Below are 18521 nucleotides of genomic sequence, written 5' to 3'. Positions count from 1 at the left end.
CTCGCTAAACAGAGGGCGGAGCTTCAGGTGATCATGCAGAGCTGCGTGTCTCAGTCAGACTCAGCAGCTGATCTGATCTCTCTCTCGTGTCCGATTATACTTCACTCGCGTTTATGTCCATATCGATCAGATCCAGTTCTCCTGATCGGCCTTTATAGAGAGCACCGATCAAACTATTAAGAGTGAATATCGGCCGATAATGACTGGCGGGGCTCCCCCCGTTGACAGTTCACTGTCTAGCACTGGCTTCGTAGTGCACTGATCGATTAGGCTAAGCTAACCTGTAGGTGCTCCCTCCACACTCACAACAACTTCATACAGACATAAATAAAGCAGCTGTATTTGCCATACAGGAAACACACATTTAAAACGGTTTTGCCTGCCGTTTTTATGTACACAAGCATTCATCAATAGTTCAGAAAGTGGCGCTGTACCTTAAAGGTCCCATGTCATGGCCATTTCCACTGATCATAATTCCATTGTTGAGGTCTACTAGAATAGATTTATACTGTGCAATGTGAATCCTTCTGTGTGCATGTGTGTATTATGAGACTGTTCTGAGCCCATAAAAACGAAACAGAGGCTGGATGTTGGACGTGTACTACAACATTTGGAAATGAAAACATAACAGAAACATAAAAAAATCCGAATTTTTAACAGCACATCATTCTTATAAACCATTGCACTATAGACATATACAATGTTACTCAAGTCAAGTTTCTTGTGTCGTGGCAATAGTTGATCCTTTTCCTGTCATGCCATCCATATATCTTTTTCATCTAGGGCTTAATCATTTATAAATGATAACTAGTTGATATTAGATTCACTGATATTGCAATTACAACTGCACCACAATACTTTATTCAGAATATTTTCCAGAATTTGTCCATGACCAAATATTTTTCGCTTATTGCCTTTAGTCCATAAAGCACTTACGATAACATTTAAATTAAAAGGGACCCAATTATGTGCATGTTCAGGTTCATATTATTATTTATTGCCTCAACTGGGACATGTCTCCATGCTTTAATGTTCAAAAAGCTCTTTATTTTTTCTCATACTGCCTGTGCTGCATCACCACTTTTCACCCTCTGTCTGAAACCAGAGCCCAGTCTGCTCCGATTGGTTAGCTGGCCAGCTCTGTTGTGATGTCCCGATGTCTTTCTCTGAAGGGAACACAGGGATTTTAGCCTTTGCAGACCATTAACATGCACAAAAACCTACATAACACACTATAGGAAAGGGAAAAACAACAAAAAGCAAAATAAATGCCCCTTTAAAACTGAAGCCCCAGTTTCAGCTCCATCTCTTTCTTCCCTTACCGTTAGAGGCCTCTCTCCCTCCCTGTGCATTAATCTCCCTCTATCCTCTGTAAACTGTAAACACATTTGTCCATGATGCTACTGAGAGTGCCATCTAATGTCAACAGCTGAAAGATTCAGTGAGAGGGATAATCAGGCTGGATGACAGTCGCTGATGCTGTTGTTTATTTTCCTCTCGGAGCAGCGCGGCAGCTGAGTGCCATCCCGTCGTGTTCAAATTCATAAATCCCCTCATTGCACGTAAACACTCGGTCTCGGGAGGCCGACCATTAAGACCCCAACAACAGGCAGTGTGCTAAAGAAGTATTCAATAAAGGACATTTGGCAACACTTACCGAACTTGTTTTTCCTTTCCACACATAAGTATTTCATTCAGGACATGCGTCAAAATAAAACGGAGCCTATTAAAAAGCAGTGAATCCATTCAAGCTCTCACACTAAACCCATTAATGGATCAGCTGGTATTTGCAAAAACAATGCTGTGGTACACCGGTAAAGGTTACTCAAGTAGGTTGGTTGCTCACAGTATAAAAACAAGCTTTTAGTAACTTTGGGTTCTGTTTTGAATCGTGCAGGGTATCATTGAAACCTGCCACTAAGGACAGGGACTGCACTTCCCCACACAATGATGACAATAGATTAAGAACAGTGCTTAAGTACATATGCACATACTGGTCAACAACAAGAGGTTAAAAGACTTAGCAGAAAAGTATTGATGAAATTCTGTCAAGGCATTACTAAAATACTGGGTTTAAGATAATAGAAAGAAGTTTTGGATAGACAGGTAGAGAGGGACACACATAGGAACGTACACTGTGATGAACAATGTGGCGGTACACACGAAAGTACAGGGGATGTGAAGATGGATGTACAGAGGGACATTGAGATTGTATCAATGCATGTATCTGGTTAAATAAAGGTTAAATAAAATACAAAAATAAAACTTCAAGAGGGACACACAAACTGTCGTACAGAAGAACCTACTCAGGGGGCATATTGTTATTAATAAGGCTATTATTGGTGTTATTCAGCTGCTATATGAGCTGAAACTCAGGGAATTTGTATGGATCTTCTAAATGACCGAGAAGCAGGCAACTCAGTCAATAGATGCTTTATATGACGCAATTCAGATTGTGACTAAAATGTTCTCTGTTCTTGTTTTCGATTATTGCTTGTTACTGTGCTGCTGCCAAGCTTGGCCAGGACTGTCTTATAAAAGAGATGTTCAATCTTAATTGTTGGGGTTTTTTTAAACAGAGGGGCATACAGCTGTACGTACAGTAGGACAGACAGGCATACAGGAGTAGGTACAGACGGAAAGACAGCAGACTGACTTAAAGACGGACATACCGATGTACTGAGGGACTGATGGAGCGACATACCGCCTAAACACATGCATCTTCCTTCGGCTGGTTGTTGCTGAGGCATAACATTATTTAAAACCTTCAACTAGGGCTGTGCAATTAATCGTATTTTAATCTCGATTACGATTTTTGGCTTGCAAGTAACGATTATGAAAACAACGTAATCGAAAAAAAACGATTATTTTGCAGCACTCCGTTCACACCAAGTACTTTTCCCACAAAGGTTCCCGAGAACTCTTTAGTTCTCATGAACTAAGTACAGATCGCGTTCACACCGGAAATTAGTTCCTGGGGATGGATTAGGCAAATGAAGCTGCTGACGTCACTTCTTCTTCTTCTGCTTTGGGTTTACTGGCAGGCCGCAAACAACTTCACGGTGTATACTGCCGCCCAAAATCCCCGGCCGGAAGTCCCCGGAGTTGGGGACTGGCTTCAGTAGAAGCTGCTGGGAGTCCCAGCAGCTTCTACTGAAGCCTTCCGAGTAAACGGCCAGAACGCCGACACCTCCTCATCTCCACCGCTCCCATGTTTTATTTTGTGTTGTCATAAGTTAGTCTCTCTGCGTTTCTGCGCTGGGCTAATGCTAATGCTAATAATGCAATGCGAGGATAATAAAATGGCGGCTTCACAACATTTTTTGGGAGTTTGACAGGGCGTGGTTTGCATTCCGCCCAGCCAATCAGACACAGGAACCTTTTTCTCCCACGAAAGTCCCTGCTCTCTAGCAGGGACTGAAAAGGGGGTAAAAAAGGAACTAATTTAGTTCCTGGGACTTTTTGGTGTGAACGCAACTAAATCGTAGTTCTCAGGAACCTTTGTGGGAAAAGTACTTGGTGTGAACGCGCCTAATGATGCTCTCAATTCATCTTGCATTACACATCCTGCGCTTTCGCCCCTCCTTAAAAGCCCTCTCAGCCAGGTTGTGTTGTGGCTTGCAGTCTGTTTAATAAATCCATATAAACACGTTACAAGGGAAGCTTTAGTTGCCGTGTCTTTATTCTCCGGTCTCTAGCATTCAGTCAACTTTTACTAACCCCGTCAAGCCGGAGCCTCTTAGCTCGCTACTTCTGGCTTCCGGATAAGGGGTTACCAAAATAAGAGTACTGCGTGTAGCAGTATAATTAAACATTACAGGTTGTGACTGACATTAGTTATCATATTTATATATGTTTAGTAGGTTGTGGAAGTGCGCTCAAAAATATTTGTTTATCTTCTTTATTGGTATTTATCATTTTGATATTATTTATTTAAATGTAGATATAAATATATTATTTTTTTATTTATTGGTTCTTCAGTTGAATTATACTTAAAGTTCAGGGTATTCAACTGTTCAAAACATACTGTTCAAATTATTATTTTAATTTGTTTTAAAGTTCAATAAATGGATATTTTCAAAGTCAATGAATAATTGTATTTAATAATCGTGATATCAATATTGACCAGAAATAATTGTGATTATGATTTGTGCCATATTCGCACAGCCCTACCTTCAACAGTGTAATTCAAATAAAAACATTTCCATTAGTATACCACTTATATCTCTTTATCAAAATGATGACCTGCTTCTGCATTGAAAAGTACTGTATCAACATAGACAAAGCCCACACAGTCCAATTTACAACAGTGCAGAAACTGTTGTACCTCATTCAAAAGCTCCATGTAACTTTCTGTGTGCTGTTCTTCTCTGTTTCCCTGCAGCCCCTTCTGTACCCCTTGGAGGCCAGTCCAACTACTGTGCTCTGCTTGTTTGGCTTTCCTCCCATCATAAATCTGATGTTCCATTTAAAAAAAAAAAACCTATAGGGCCCATGAGCTGCTAAAACAACAAGACCACCTTCCTGGAAAGAGGAACATGTCCTATGATATGTCATAAGAATGATATTGCAGTCTAAATACTGTGTAATAAACAATGTAGTCTTAGAAATACAAGCTTGTGAAAGAGGCTTTCGGTTAAATGGAGTATGAGGTGGTCTTATCAATGTATGGATTAACCTGCACCAGTACCAATATCAATAGCATGATTGAGCTTTTTGCCACTACAATACTGTCTGATAATGAATGATCATGTGTTGGCCTTCACCAGAATGTGCTGTTTACACAATATGAGAAATACTTTCAGAAACCACAGGCCGACAAAACTGATTTTTTTGCTGAGAATAAAATCATTAAAGTTGCTAAACAACAATTTCAGCCTGGTGTGGGGGCTAGGTTTTAGTGGAATAAATGGTTTGGGATGATGTGGAAATGGAGGTTTGTGTACAATAACATAGAATGACAGATCTACTTAAAAAATATATATTGTACCCCATTTGGAATTGTAGATTTAGTATTAAAAGAGGCCCTATTTGGGGTTTTCCCTTTCCTGTAGGGTGATATACAGGTTTTTGTGCATGTGAATATCCAAACTCACGCCAGAAGGAGTTTCTATATTTCAAATATGAAACCTTAAAATTAGCATAATATGTCCTTTTAAACTGTACTGCAGTAGTTTTTTTGGAAAGACGCTAGAAAAATAATGTCTAATGCTGTTTTCAAACCAAACGCAAATCAATTTTTCGCTCATTATACTCATGCAAGTTTTGCTGCAAGATAATTTGTTTTATTCGCAAATATATATTTTCTGGTTAATTAAAGCCGCTTGAACTCAAAATAAACATATTATGCTGTGATTCTGAGCTTTAAAAAAAAAGGATGTTACAAAATACATAGTGATGCCAATTTGTATTCAGGTCCATCCCACAAGGAGTTGAGCAAACCAATTCTAAGAATGTTTTTTTTTCAGAATGATGTCAGATAGGTTAGGACTATGTTACCATTGTAATTTATTAATGATGACAGGTACCTACAAACAGCATGAATTACTGTTTTCTTTCTGATGACGGAATCCCACTGTGATCAAAGAGTTATGGATAATGGAAGAGAAAACACACTGAAGTTCCTCTGTCAATACCTTTCAACTCTTGCCATAAACTCACTTAAATAATATTTAACATTCTTGCTTGACTGGTGCCTTTCCCCCCTTTTATATCCCGTGTTTGCAGACGCCACAAGCTGCTTAAGAGGTTTGAACCAAGCGGCAAACTCTGGGGCAGCCCATAAGGAAGTGCCACAAACTGCAGTTCATCTATTGGCCGATAGGGGATGGCTGCAGAAAGGAGCAATTTCCATAGACCCCCATGTTAAAATGCCCAACTTTACAGCAGAAATAAACATGTTTCTACCCCTGGATGCAATACAAATTATTCTGGATATAGTTAGATTCCACCTTCATGCAGTGGCGGTTCTAGAACATTTTACATGGGGTGGCAAAGGGGGGGCAAGTGGTCATGCCAGGGTGGCATAGGAGGGCGGAGAGTACATGGTATTTTATACTGTATATATAACCTATTTATTGTTAAATCATGCCCTAACACAGGGGTCGGTGCCGCATGCGGCTCTTTAAGCCCTCTGCTCTGGCTCCCTTGAGTTTAGACATAAATAAGAAGGACATTCAATTAAAGTATTTGTAGGACTATTTAAATGTTGTTGCATGGTTGAAAAGGTTTCGTATCTTGTATTTTGAGTTGATACTGTGACACATAAATAAAAAACAAAACGGTTTTAATTACGTCAACTAAAATATGCATCACATATCCTGCTACGGTCCCCCGCCAGTGCCTTTTCTTGCAGGTGAATAACCTGACCCCCGGCTCGATGAGCGAACTATGGATAAATCAAAGAAAATAAAAGTATCGGAGGAACACAGAGGGTTTAATTCTGCGTGGACAGAGTTATATGCTGTCACAGCAAACGATGCTGGTTTACCGGTATGTTTGATATGTGGAGAGAAGTTGTCAAAGGTGCCTTTACGTATCGAGGAACAACACGGAAGAGGAAGACAGCTGACGATCTTCAGTCATAATTCAATCACTTAACTCTTTTTAGGGTGCAGCTATATGTTTTATTTATTTCAAAGTGGGTGAATTTTAATTGTATTTTTTTTCCTTCAAATGTGCAGAGGACTCCCCAAGTGCTGTATTGATTTATTTTAAAGTAGGCCTGTATAATTGTTTTTATTCTCCTTATTAGAGTTCTTTGTTTCTTATTAGAGGTTAACAGTTTTATAAATAATAAATGCAAAAAACTGTAGTTTTTGTGTATGATATAACAATAAATACAACTTTATAAGCTATCAAATATGTGTTGCGGCTCCAGGCAAAACAAATTGTTGGAAAAGGGGGCAAAATGGCTCTTTTGGTCAAAAAGGTTGCAGACCCCTGCCCTAACACAAGTGTTCTTAATGTAGAAGATAAACAAAGTGTTCAGAGAAACAAACTAAAATATAGTATAAAACAGCAGAAAATACTCATGATACCCTAGAATTCTGTTTAATGTAAGTAGAGTAAAATTACGTAGTTATAATTACACATATGACATCACCCATCTCTTAAGAGAGCAAAAGGTGACCTGTGCAGCAACACATTTCAATACATATTTGTCAATACTAAGAGCCGCTAGATTGTAGGGGTGTTGAAATTAATCGTTTCTACGATGCATCGCGATGCGGACGTGGATGATTCTGCATCGATGCAGTGACAGAACATAATCGATTATAGCGTAGTAACGTTGCTTCCTGATTTTACGGCCGCGGCTTTACAATAACGTTTTTTTTCTGTCACTTTAATATCAAATCGGTCGGTGACGTAGAGATCAGGGAACAGACGTGACAGCGGCACAGCAACACCAAACACGGAGCAGTCTGCTTTATCCACCAACACAAGAACAACAGTCCAGAACCAACAGCAGAAGGACCCGCTCTGAATCAGTCCGTGTCGCTGCGGCTCAGACACAAAGGGATTTATGTTTTAAAGAAATACTCGCGTTACAATCATGTCAGGTTTTTGGTGGATTTACTTAAGTCTTGGATTGCAGAGTATGAATGTCCTCTTGCTATTTTCAGACGATACGTGTGTCAAGTTTGTGAAGGCATGAAGAAAAAGCTTCCGCGATCACCGTCTCCTCTCCGTTCCTCCAAACCCCGCCCCCCCATGAAAATAATGAGTGACAGGCTGATAGTAACCTGATAGAAACTTTATTATTCACTTAATCACTGATTGAGATATAATGAAGCTAACTTAATCTCCTACAATCATGGGATTTATGTAACAGTAAGACAGAGAATGTCAGTGTGCACCCACATGCAGTATTTGTGTTTTTATATGCTGTTGTAAATACTCCTGTTGTCATGTTTGTGATGCCACATTCAGGACATTCAGTGTCCTTTTTTTAACAGAAGACCGTTGCTAGAAGCTCTAGACCGCAGAAGCATTAGTGTTTTGTTTTTGAGGATGGAACAATTTCACACACAGATACTGTATAGGGATGCTAGAGCTATGCAATTGATTTATTTTGGTTTATAAATTAATGTCAAGACATTTACGTTATTGATTTCTGAAGCACTTGCTTATGTGATTAATTAAAAAACAATGATTTCTTTGAAGATTTTCAGTCTGGCTTTAGAACACATCATAGCACAGAGACAGCTCTGGTTAAAGTCACAAATGACCTTCTAATAGCCTCAGACAAGGGACTTGTCTCTATTCTTGTTTTGCTCAATCTCAGTGCTGCATTTGATACTATCGACCATGATATCCTATTGCAAAGACTAGAGCACTTATTTGGCATACAGGGAACTGCTTTAGGCTGGTTTAGGTCCCATCTATCTGAACGCTCTCAGTTTGTACGTGTTAACGATGAATCTTCCACGCAAACCAAAGTTAGCCATGGAGTGCCACAGGGTTCAGTGCTCGGACCTATTTTGTTCACATTATATATGCTTCCGTTAGGCAATATTATAAGGAATCATTCTGTACATTTTCATTGTTATGCGGATGATACTCAACTATATTTATCAATCAAGCCTGATGAAATTAATCATCTAAATAAAATTCAAGACTGACTTAAGGACTTAAAAACGTGGATGACCTTAAACTTTTTGATGTTAAACACGACCAAAACTGAAGTTATTGTACTTGGCCCGAAGAATCTACGAAACAAATTATCTAAAGATATACTAACTATGGATGGCATTAATTTGGCCTCCAGTGAGACTGTAAGGAATCTTGGTGTTATATTTGATCAGGATTTATCCTTTAACGACCACATAAAATCAATTTCAAGGACCGCCTACTTCCATCTACGTAACATTGCAAAAATCAGGCATATCTTGCCTCAAAACGATGCAGAGAAACTAGTCCATGCATTTGTTACTTCAAGGCTGGATTATTGTAACTCTTTATTATCAGGGTGTACCAAGAAGTCAGTCAAGTCGCTTCAGCTGATTCAAAATGCTGCGGCTCGTGTACTAACCAGAGTTAGGAAAAGGGACCACATTACTCCTGTTCTGGCTGCCTTACACTGGCTCCCTATAGAACACAGGATAGAATTTAAAATTCTTCTTCTCGCCTACAAAACCCTTAATGGGCAGGCGCCATCTTACCTTAAATAATTCATTATACCCTACTGTCCTACTAGGGCATTGCGTTCCAAGAATGCAGGGTTGTTGGTTGTTCCTAGAGTCTCTAAAAGTACAATGGGAGCCAGAGCCTTTTCTTATCAAGCTCCACATTTGTGGAATCAGCTTCCAGTTTGTGTTCGGGCGGCAGACACCCTATCCATTTTTAAGAGTGCGCTTAAGACCTTCCTTTTTGATAAAGCTTATAGTTAGGGCTGATTAGATTCAGCCCCTAGTTTTGCTGATATAGGCTTAGTTTGTCGGGGGACATCTTACTTCTTCCTTCTCTCTGTCTATACCTGTGTACTCTCATGTTCCGATTAACCCAGCTTCCCCAAATGTATTTCTTTTTGGTGTCTATATATGCTGGGATCCGGAGTCATGGATGACCCTGCGGTCCTGTGTCCTGGATTGCGAGCCCTGGATCTTGAGTCGTGGCTGTGGTCCTGGATCATAGGTCCTGGATGGATATCCTTGTGGATTCATCTTCCTATTATATACACATGCATTTCCAAACATTTGGACTACCTATGTTGCAAATGTATTATCTTTTCAATTTACACACGGCATCTATTGCACGTCTGTCCGTCCTGGGAGAGGGATCCCTCCTCTGTTGCTCTCCCTGAGGTTTCTCCCATTTTTCCCTTTAAACTGTGGGTTTTCTCCGGAAGTTTTTTCTTGTACGATGTGAGGGTCTAAGGACAGAGGGTGTCATATTGTCATACTGATATTCTGTACACACTGTGAAGACCACTGAGACAAATGTAACATTTGTGATATTGGGCTATATAAATAAACATTGATTGATTGCTAAATAATAAAAAGGGAGTTCAAATGTATTTACTGCATGTATTCATTGATGAAAAAGAATGTGCAGTAATATAGAAAATTGAGGATGCAACGCATTGGTATGAATCGTGATGCATCGTGATATCGAATCGAATCGTGAGACCAGTGAAGATGCACAGCACTACTAGATTGTGCTGCTTTAATGGATGCAAGGAGAATAAAAACATACCATGTGGTCCAGCTGGAGTCTCATCTGCCTCCTGATCACTGCCTCTGTCCCTCTTTCTGACTGACACTTCTTCTTCTTCTTCTTCTTTTCTTCTTCTTCTTCACTAATGTCTTCATCTCCTCCTGGCTTTCTCCTGCTCTGACCCTCCAGGTGTCTTCAGTGTACTCTCTTTTCCTTTTTCTGTTCGTCCTGACCACTTATTTTTGTTGTTGTTGAATCACTCCAGCTACTCTGGCCTGCAAGAGTACTTGTGAAAAGCACTGGTACAAATGCTTGTATAACTTTACACGTTAGGGCCATGTAGCTAATAAGTAGCCTATAATAAATATAAAATCAGAAGGTATTTATCAAACGCACACAGGCAGCTGTGTTTAGATCCAGTTTGACGGTAAAGAATGTATCCTGGTTTCATTTATCTGGCCTCATTGCTGTGATGTGTAATTTACGTGGATTTAATAGTACCGCATAGTTTAGCAAATAAAGGGATCGATCTCCCAGCTAGCGCTGTCTGCTAGTGTTGTCACGATGCCAACATTTTGGTTTCGATACCGATACCAAGTCAAGAATTGCGATTCCAATTCTTTTTCGATACTATTCTTAAAAAAAGGGGTAGAATTTGTATTAAATACAATTAAGCATCATATATAAACAACTTTTTGTTTTTCCGCTTCTGGCGTCTTTTTTGTCAACAAGCCGAGGCGCAGCGGCAGTTGCACTCCCACTTGCAGACATGCTTCTCGCTTTCTCACATGCTCTGGCAGCTAGCGCGTGCACGAGAGAGGGGAGGGACTTAGAGCGTGCTTGAGAGGGGCGGGACTGCAGGCACGGAGTGGAAGCAGAGCGCTGAATACACACGGCTCTTATTAAAACGGCGCTTTCTCTCCGGAGTACCTTTCCCCGTCATTCTTAATGTACCGATACTAATGAAACGGAGGAATCGTAACGTTTTTAACGGCAGGGTATCGTGGTACCTTTCAAGTATCGGTACACCGTGCAACACTACTGTCTGCGCAGTATTTTGTAACGTAACGTCCCACACAGCGACCGTCTGTTAAACGCTATCGATTGAAACGGCAGCGTTTTATTAATATTTTAGTTTCAAGCTCTCGTCTTTAGTAAAAACAAAACTAGTGGAAGGGGAAATGCTCCCAGGGGAAGCTGATCCACCTCTCTGCAGCTGTGAGAGCCGCTGTCTGTGTGAACGCCGCTCCGCAGTTTAATGCAGGGCCGTAGCTAAGTTTTTAACAGGCCTAAGATGATAAATAATTCACTTTTAATTAATGAACTGCTTATTTCGTTGCTTGAGAAGCTTGTGGACATAGTGTAGGTTTGTTTCTACAAGTACAGTTTTAGAGACACAAAAGTTAAGGGGGCAGCTGGGGGGAAAGGCTCTACAGTGGGGGGGCAGCTGCCCTTGCCCCCCCGTAGATCCGCCCCTGCCTTCATGACAATGGATTGGGGAGTGAATTGTTTTATAACGCACCCCTTTTAGTTATATTAGGTCTTAAAGTTTTTGCATAAATTAGGGCGTGGTCACTTTGATGGACAGGTCTCTGCGGTGACTGCTGCTTCTAGCTTTCTGTCCCTCTGTTAGCTCCGTTAGCTCTGTTAGCTGCAGGATGCTACAGGGGCTCAGCTGTGAGGCTGATCCGGGGAACACAACTTGAACTTGGACGTGTTTGTTGTGTTGGAGCCTGGTGGCGTATTCTTCATTTAAATAACGGACTTATCGTATGCCGCCTCGGCTCCGCCTCTTTGCCCTTATTTGGATCAGGCTGGAGTTATACTCTGACGTCACTGTCGAGACGGCAGCGGCCGACTCCGCCTACTAAGGGCTTCTCAGCAACTCTGCAGAAACCTATGGGTGACTTCACGGACACTATGTCCAGTCTATGGTTTAAGCAGGCGACATAAAGGCATAAAGGTTCAAGAGATTGTCCCTAAACCGGAGCTCACCCCAGCAACCCAGCAGGCATCAACACTACATAAGTGTCCCTGAACTTCTACACCCAGACTACACCCTGCCAGCTGCAGTGCTGCTGCTCCCAGGCTGACCCCGACCTCCGACCTCCCAGTGGAGGTGCCAAGAGAAAGGACAATTCCCCCACTGGGATCAATAAAGTGACGCCATTGTCTGAAAGAGGACCCTCTTTGTTTGAATTGCCATCTGCTTACAGGGAAGAAGTTGACTTTTTTCATCTACACAGACTATGGGAATACTGCCAAGATGGATGTATAGCTGCTTAGTCCGGCAAGAAAACGAAGGCCAAGCATATATAAACTTCTGTCGCAAATGCATGGCTGCAGAACGAATCAGATCCTATTAATAGATGGACCACAGTCAGACCTGCAGAGAAGCAACATGTTGATGAATAAGATAAGTCTACTTTTCTCACTTTAGCAGGAATTGAAACTAATCCGACTCCTTTCTTCTTATTTTTGTTCAACAACACTTCACTTCTCCTGCATTACTTGCACATTAGTCTTGCAACATTCTCTTTTACTATTTTATTTTTGTCTGATATTTCTTGTACTATTTATTATCGTTTTATGTCTTGTATATGTATATACATATATATGTATTGTATATATATATATATATATATGTTGCATCGTTGGAGGAGAATGAGACTCATAGCTCCTTTGCATATGACAATAAAGCCTTTGAATCGATTGTACCCATCTGTTTAAAATGAAGATGTTTCGATTTAGACAAGCATCCTCTTCTTCTCTGCTCCCTCAGGTGGGCTTCACTTCCTAAGAATGTCAGGCCGAGTAACATTCTCAACAAAGAGTCATGATACCCTCACTCCCTCTCCTTCCACATAGTTTCCCTTCAAAGCCCAGCAGTAACCCAGTACTGTATATGGCTCCATATAGGAGGGTACCATAGGAAATGAAATCTGAGGGGTTCACTCTATAGGCGGCACAACAGGGCGCATGGCCTACTTTTACCACCAGCTGCCTCACAGTGGGCCTCACTAACAGCTAACTGCCATAAAACCCAGTCCAGTACAATACAACAAAGCGGCAGCAGGGCAGAGCTTTGCACGCACACACACACACTAAACAACCATCCGCTGGAAAACTAAACAGCAGCTCCTCATGTTTCCTCACGATGATTTCCTCTCATCTTTGGGGTGTTTACGGATCTTGACAGTGAAATGTGTGAAATTCCGTTAGATCAATTGAAAAATAAAAAGTTGCTCCCAAGGTATTTGATTCTTCTTTGGCTGCATAAATCCTCATCAAAAGGTAAACTAAGAAATCCCAGAGGACGCGCAGCATGTGAACCTCAACAACCAACTTTGGGTTCAACCTCAATGTGGGACAAAAAGATCAAAGCTAGGGGTTTTGTTTCTAGTCAACAGTGGGTAATGGAAATTAAAACGGATCCATAGTTATGTTCCAAAGCCATCCATCCATCTTAGGTAGGCTGAACATAATATTATTTTGTGTAACAACTAGGGCTGTCAAGTTAACGCGTTAATAACGCAAACAATTTTATTTTAACGCGATTAACGCATGTGTATTTTTTGTCCTCGGCCGCCCCGTAGTTTCAGAGCGCATCGAGTTTAAAATACCATCTACAAGCTGATGCTGACAGCCCCGCTCCTGCCGCCCGCTTGCGGCAGACCACACTTCCACGCTCACCGGCAGGCCCGGACTGGCCATCGGGAGGACCGGGAGGGTGTGTGAATGTGGCGCGAGCGAGAGAGAGAACGCCTTAAGTGTATTGTTGTTGTTAGCATCTGGTGTTAGCTAGCTGCGCTAACGGATATAAGGAGCTGTTTCAATGAAAACAGAGGAGCGACATTTCGCCGACAACTGCGCCGAACACTTGACTTTATGCAGGCAGCCAGACAGTGGGACAGTGGACAGTGGGACAAAAGTCAGCACACTCAGCACAGATAGTGCGCGCAACATGATTGCAGCGTCCAGGCAGCTCCCGTTCGAGCATATGCCTTGAGTTGCACATAGCTCCAACGATCCATCACAGTGTCTCCACACGCACACGCAAACGTATGAGAGAGGTTCCAGGTTGAATTGAGGCAAATCTTTTTAATGTTCAGAGGTTGTTGTGTTTAATATTCATGAGAATATTTGTCATTGTTCAAATGATAATAAACAAACATTTGCATAAAGCATATTTGTCCACTTATATGTTGATAAGAGTATTAAAAACTATCCCTCTAAGGCACATTTAGAACAGATAAAAACATGTGTGATTCATTTGCGAATAACTATGGACAATCATGCGATTAATCGCGATTACCTATTTTTAATCGACTGACAGCCCTAGTAACAACGTGTTTCTATTATTTCGTTCGCCCTATTTACCAATGAAGGAAGGCTAAATGATGGAAACACCTTACTGTATAATGCAGTACAGATGTTCAACATCCTTTATTATCTCCCCAAACCACATCCAACACAGACAGATCATAATAACCTGTATAAACGGGAGAATGTATTGCAGGCCTGTTTCACAGCATTAGTTTGCTAACTGGCATTGAGTATATAACAAGACAAAATTCTCTATCTGGATCTGCGTGACGTAAATGCGACAGGAATTTGAAATTCCTTCACATATAAACAAATATTTAGACAATTTTTATGGATCTGTGGCAAACAAAGTTATAAAGTAATAAAGTTTGGAAGGGCATAAAAGAAAGTGCATTTGAATATATAATATACACAGTAGGACGTACAAATTAATCCATTCGAGCAGCAATTATAGCACCATATAAAAACAACAAACGAGCCTTCAGGCCATTAAAAGAAGGCGGAGTGTGTGTGTGTCTGTGTGTGTGTGTGTGTGTGTGTGTGTGTGTGTGTGTGTGTGTGTGTGTGTGTGTGTGTGTGTGTGTGTGTGTGTGTGTGTGTGTGTGGTCTGTTTGAAAGATTCTAATGGAGAGTCCCTATTGGCTGCAAATGAACCCTACACAGAGGGACTGATGTGATTGGCTGTTACATGGCGCGCCCCTGACACAATTAAGTGGCCCTAGCTTCAACCAATATCAGACTCACACAACTATCCACATTGAGAAAGACTTAAGGAAGATTTGTTGTCTGCTAAACCGCACAAACAAATTAAAGAAATATCAAATGTTGTGTTGTACTATACAAATCTTCCTTTAATTCTGTAAAAGTAACATGTAGAAACATGCTTTGAGATTCAGTCCATGCTCTATAGAATCTTCAGATCGCTTTAAACATTATAAAATGTGCTAAATAACCAGCCACGTTTAAGATAATACTACTACTATATTTACCTTTAGATTGTAATCAAAATAATTGTTATTCCAACAAATAAATGTCATGCACTTGATGCTCTATTTTTTATTGTTTTAAAGTGCATCCATCATGTTGTAAAAGCCCCAACTTTTAAAACGGTGACCAATAAGTGTTGTGCAGTAACAGTCACATATTTTAACTGATCCAGCTGCCCTTACACTGATGCAGTGCAATTGCAAATATATTTACTTATCTTATCTATTAAATGCTCCAGTAATAAAGGATCATTCGATTAACATCCCTATCATGCTCAAATGCACATTAGCTGAAATGAAATACAGCCTCCTTCATTTACATACAACCACACTTATTTATCACACGTACCAAAATATGTTTGTATCTCCTTCCCACACGCCTACTCCCCAGCAGAAGTGCTGAAGATGCTGCTAATTGTCTGCATGGTGTGTTAGTGTGTATACATAAGTAGAGGGGTTACTTAAGGCACTATAATAACAGGGAAAGGAAAGCTGAGCTGGGATAGAAGAGGGGTGGCATCCTCTTTCACTCTCTTCTTCTTTATTTTTCTTAATGGTGCAGGTGGCGGCAGACTAACCCACACACACATCTCCGTCTCAAACACAAACAGATTTAAACATGGGAGCAGCCCGGAAAAACACGAAAACTAGAAATGAAATTAAACACACGAGTGGGTGTACAGCAAGCAGTGGCATATGTGAGAATATGAATATGACAAGCCAATCAGAATATATAGGTCCCACACTAATTAAGAGTAAAAGCATAAAAGCAAAAGAAGTGTCCTCTTCCAAGGCAAAATAACATATCAAAACGTGTTTGAAACATCACTTCACTAACTCCTCTCCTAGATTATTTCCCCTAAATCTACTCCATGTTGCATTTCAAATACTTCTGAATGCATTAAAGATTGTAGGACAATGTGTTTGACATAAACAAAATCCAAGAAGACAAAAGTTTGGACAAATACAACATTGAAATGTGGTGTCTGATTAGATTAAAATTCCATCGATTTAAGATTTAAATCAGTTTTGACCCGGGCCAGTCTTCCCTGTGTTTCCCCCCCCTTACTGCTGCTAATCCACTACAGCAAGCTTTGAACTTTAGACCTTGTTTTCTAGGCAGAGGATGAAAACGAGCAGACGGTCGGGCTGCTAGAGAGGGCGGAGCCAGAGGAAGAGAGGGCGAGACAGAGGGCGAGACAGAGGGCAGCTTGTAAAGAAAGGAATCAAGCATTGACAAGGAAAAATAAATAAGGCGGGAACTGAGGAATGAAAGGAGAAAGTGAAAGAGAGATGGGTTGAAGGGGTTAAGGAGGAAAGAAAATAATGAGAAATGGAAAAAAACATGTTGGTAAAGGAAGATTAAGAACGATGGCAAGGACACATGGTTGAGGAAATGCAGGTATATTGAAAAGAGACAAGCAAGTGGGAATAAGAGGGAAGAAAATTATAAAGATAAACCGATTTCATGTGATCTAAGACAATCCTTTTTCCAGTGCTTTTTCTTTTTGTTTGTTGGTGATTAGAAGCAAAGTGATCTTGGCAGAAGTTCAACCGCAGAAGGGTTTAATGCCGTACAGTCAGATAGAAATCTACCTGCACATTATGCTATTTGTTTGTAGTTTATGTTCACACACATTTCCAAACCAAATTCAATAACTTGACAAGACTGACGGAAAAATCCCTCTCTGTGTATGCATGCACAGATGAGTGGAGGCTCACTCATGGAGAATCAATAGATCCTTGTCAATTGCTGACCTAGAAAATGTGAATAAGGGCAAAAGGACACCAGCTGATTGACTGGGCATCGTGTCATGTGGAGTCAAAATGTGTAAATCAAGTCACAGCATGTGTAACTGAACCACAAAGATGATTGGGATTATTGAAATCTATTACAAATATTGGCCACAAATTGCAATTTTTCTAATAGCAGTAAAGTGTTTTTTACTTTCTTGTGTTCACTGGCCAACCTTCATTCTCATCTGACTCTATAAGGCACTAGGCTGGTATAGAGTGGTGCAGGAATGAGACCTAAAACCAGGCCCGGACCAGCCATCGGGAGGACCGGGAGGTTTCCCGATGGCCTGGCCTGTTAAGTGGCCTGCTGGCCTGAGGATTTTTTTTTATGTATGTATTGTGAACGCAACGCTGCGCAAATGTGGGTGGGTCTGACTCTGCCTCACAGAGGGTGACTGGCTGTCTACATGATATGGCCTGCCGACATGGCCACTTTCAAACAGATCATACACTAAAGCCCTCTATTGGTCTCTGTGTGTCATTCAAGCTCGGGAGGGTGTGTATGTGTGGCGCGAGCGAGAGAGAAAGCGCGCGCACCGGTTACGTGTATTGTTGTTGTTAGCATCCGGTGCTAGCTAGCGGCGCTAACGGATATAATGAGCTGTCAACAAGGTGGGGGGAGAGTCCTCTCCAGTCAGACTGAGAGACTGATAACTACAGCTCAGGGGCCTCATTTATAAAGGGATATACGCTCAAAAAATGGCGTACGCCAGTTTCTACACAAAGTTTGCGATTTATAAAATACTAACTTGACGGGAAAACGTGCGGTCCTCCACGCAAACTCTGACCCATGCGTACGCACTAAGCACAACAACGGGTGAGACGAGAAACTGCGACACCGTTGGCAGAAGGAAGAATGGAGAGAAATATGTGGAAATAATACCATAAATAAAATGTTACCTCATTTATCAGATATGAAGAATTCATTTTCAAACATTGATTAAAGCCAATCTTAAAATGATTAAACAAACGCCTGTTTGAGACTCCTCAGTGCACACAAAAACATAACTTGGAGAAATAAATAAATACGGATATGTTATTTAAAACCACCTCGAATATGTTGTGTTAATGTTATGAAATGTTTTCTCATAAATGATGCGGTTTTGCATTTCTATAGGTTGTACGAGCATGGTTTTATATACTACCATGTTTAATCATGTTTTATGCCGTTTGCTAAGACTTAATAAATCGCTCATAAAACACAGGAGGTATGGAAACTAAGAACACCATATGTGGTAAATTGTACAGCTAATA

The 18521-nt window shown here is 40.8% G+C and overlaps 1 protein-coding gene across 3 annotated transcripts in view; it reads right to left on the bottom strand.

Annotated features, from left to right (window-relative positions):
* LOC117532823 (vitamin D3 receptor A) overlaps positions 1-18521 on the bottom strand; it is a 112648-nt gene that overhangs the window by 55717 nt on the left and 38410 nt on the right. Inside the window, exon 1 of one of the 3 annotated variants that reach the window (XM_034196349.1) lies at positions 1062-1095. The exons of the other annotated variants lie outside the window; for them this stretch is intronic. Coding sequence (XP_034052240.1) covers position 1062 — 1 coding nt within the window. The 5' untranslated portion in view covers positions 1063-1095. Of the gene's footprint in view, positions 1-1061; positions 1096-18521 lie in introns of those variants that run through there. 3 annotated transcript variants of the gene reach the window in all.

Source organism: Gymnodraco acuticeps, unplaced genomic scaffold, assembly GCF_902827175.1.
Source record: "Gymnodraco acuticeps unplaced genomic scaffold, fGymAcu1.1, whole genome shotgun sequence".
Taxonomy (NCBI): domain Eukaryota; kingdom Metazoa; phylum Chordata; class Actinopteri; order Perciformes; family Bathydraconidae; genus Gymnodraco; species Gymnodraco acuticeps.
Note: the sequence above shows the minus strand (reverse complement) of the source record. Positions and strands in the feature narration are given on the sequence as shown.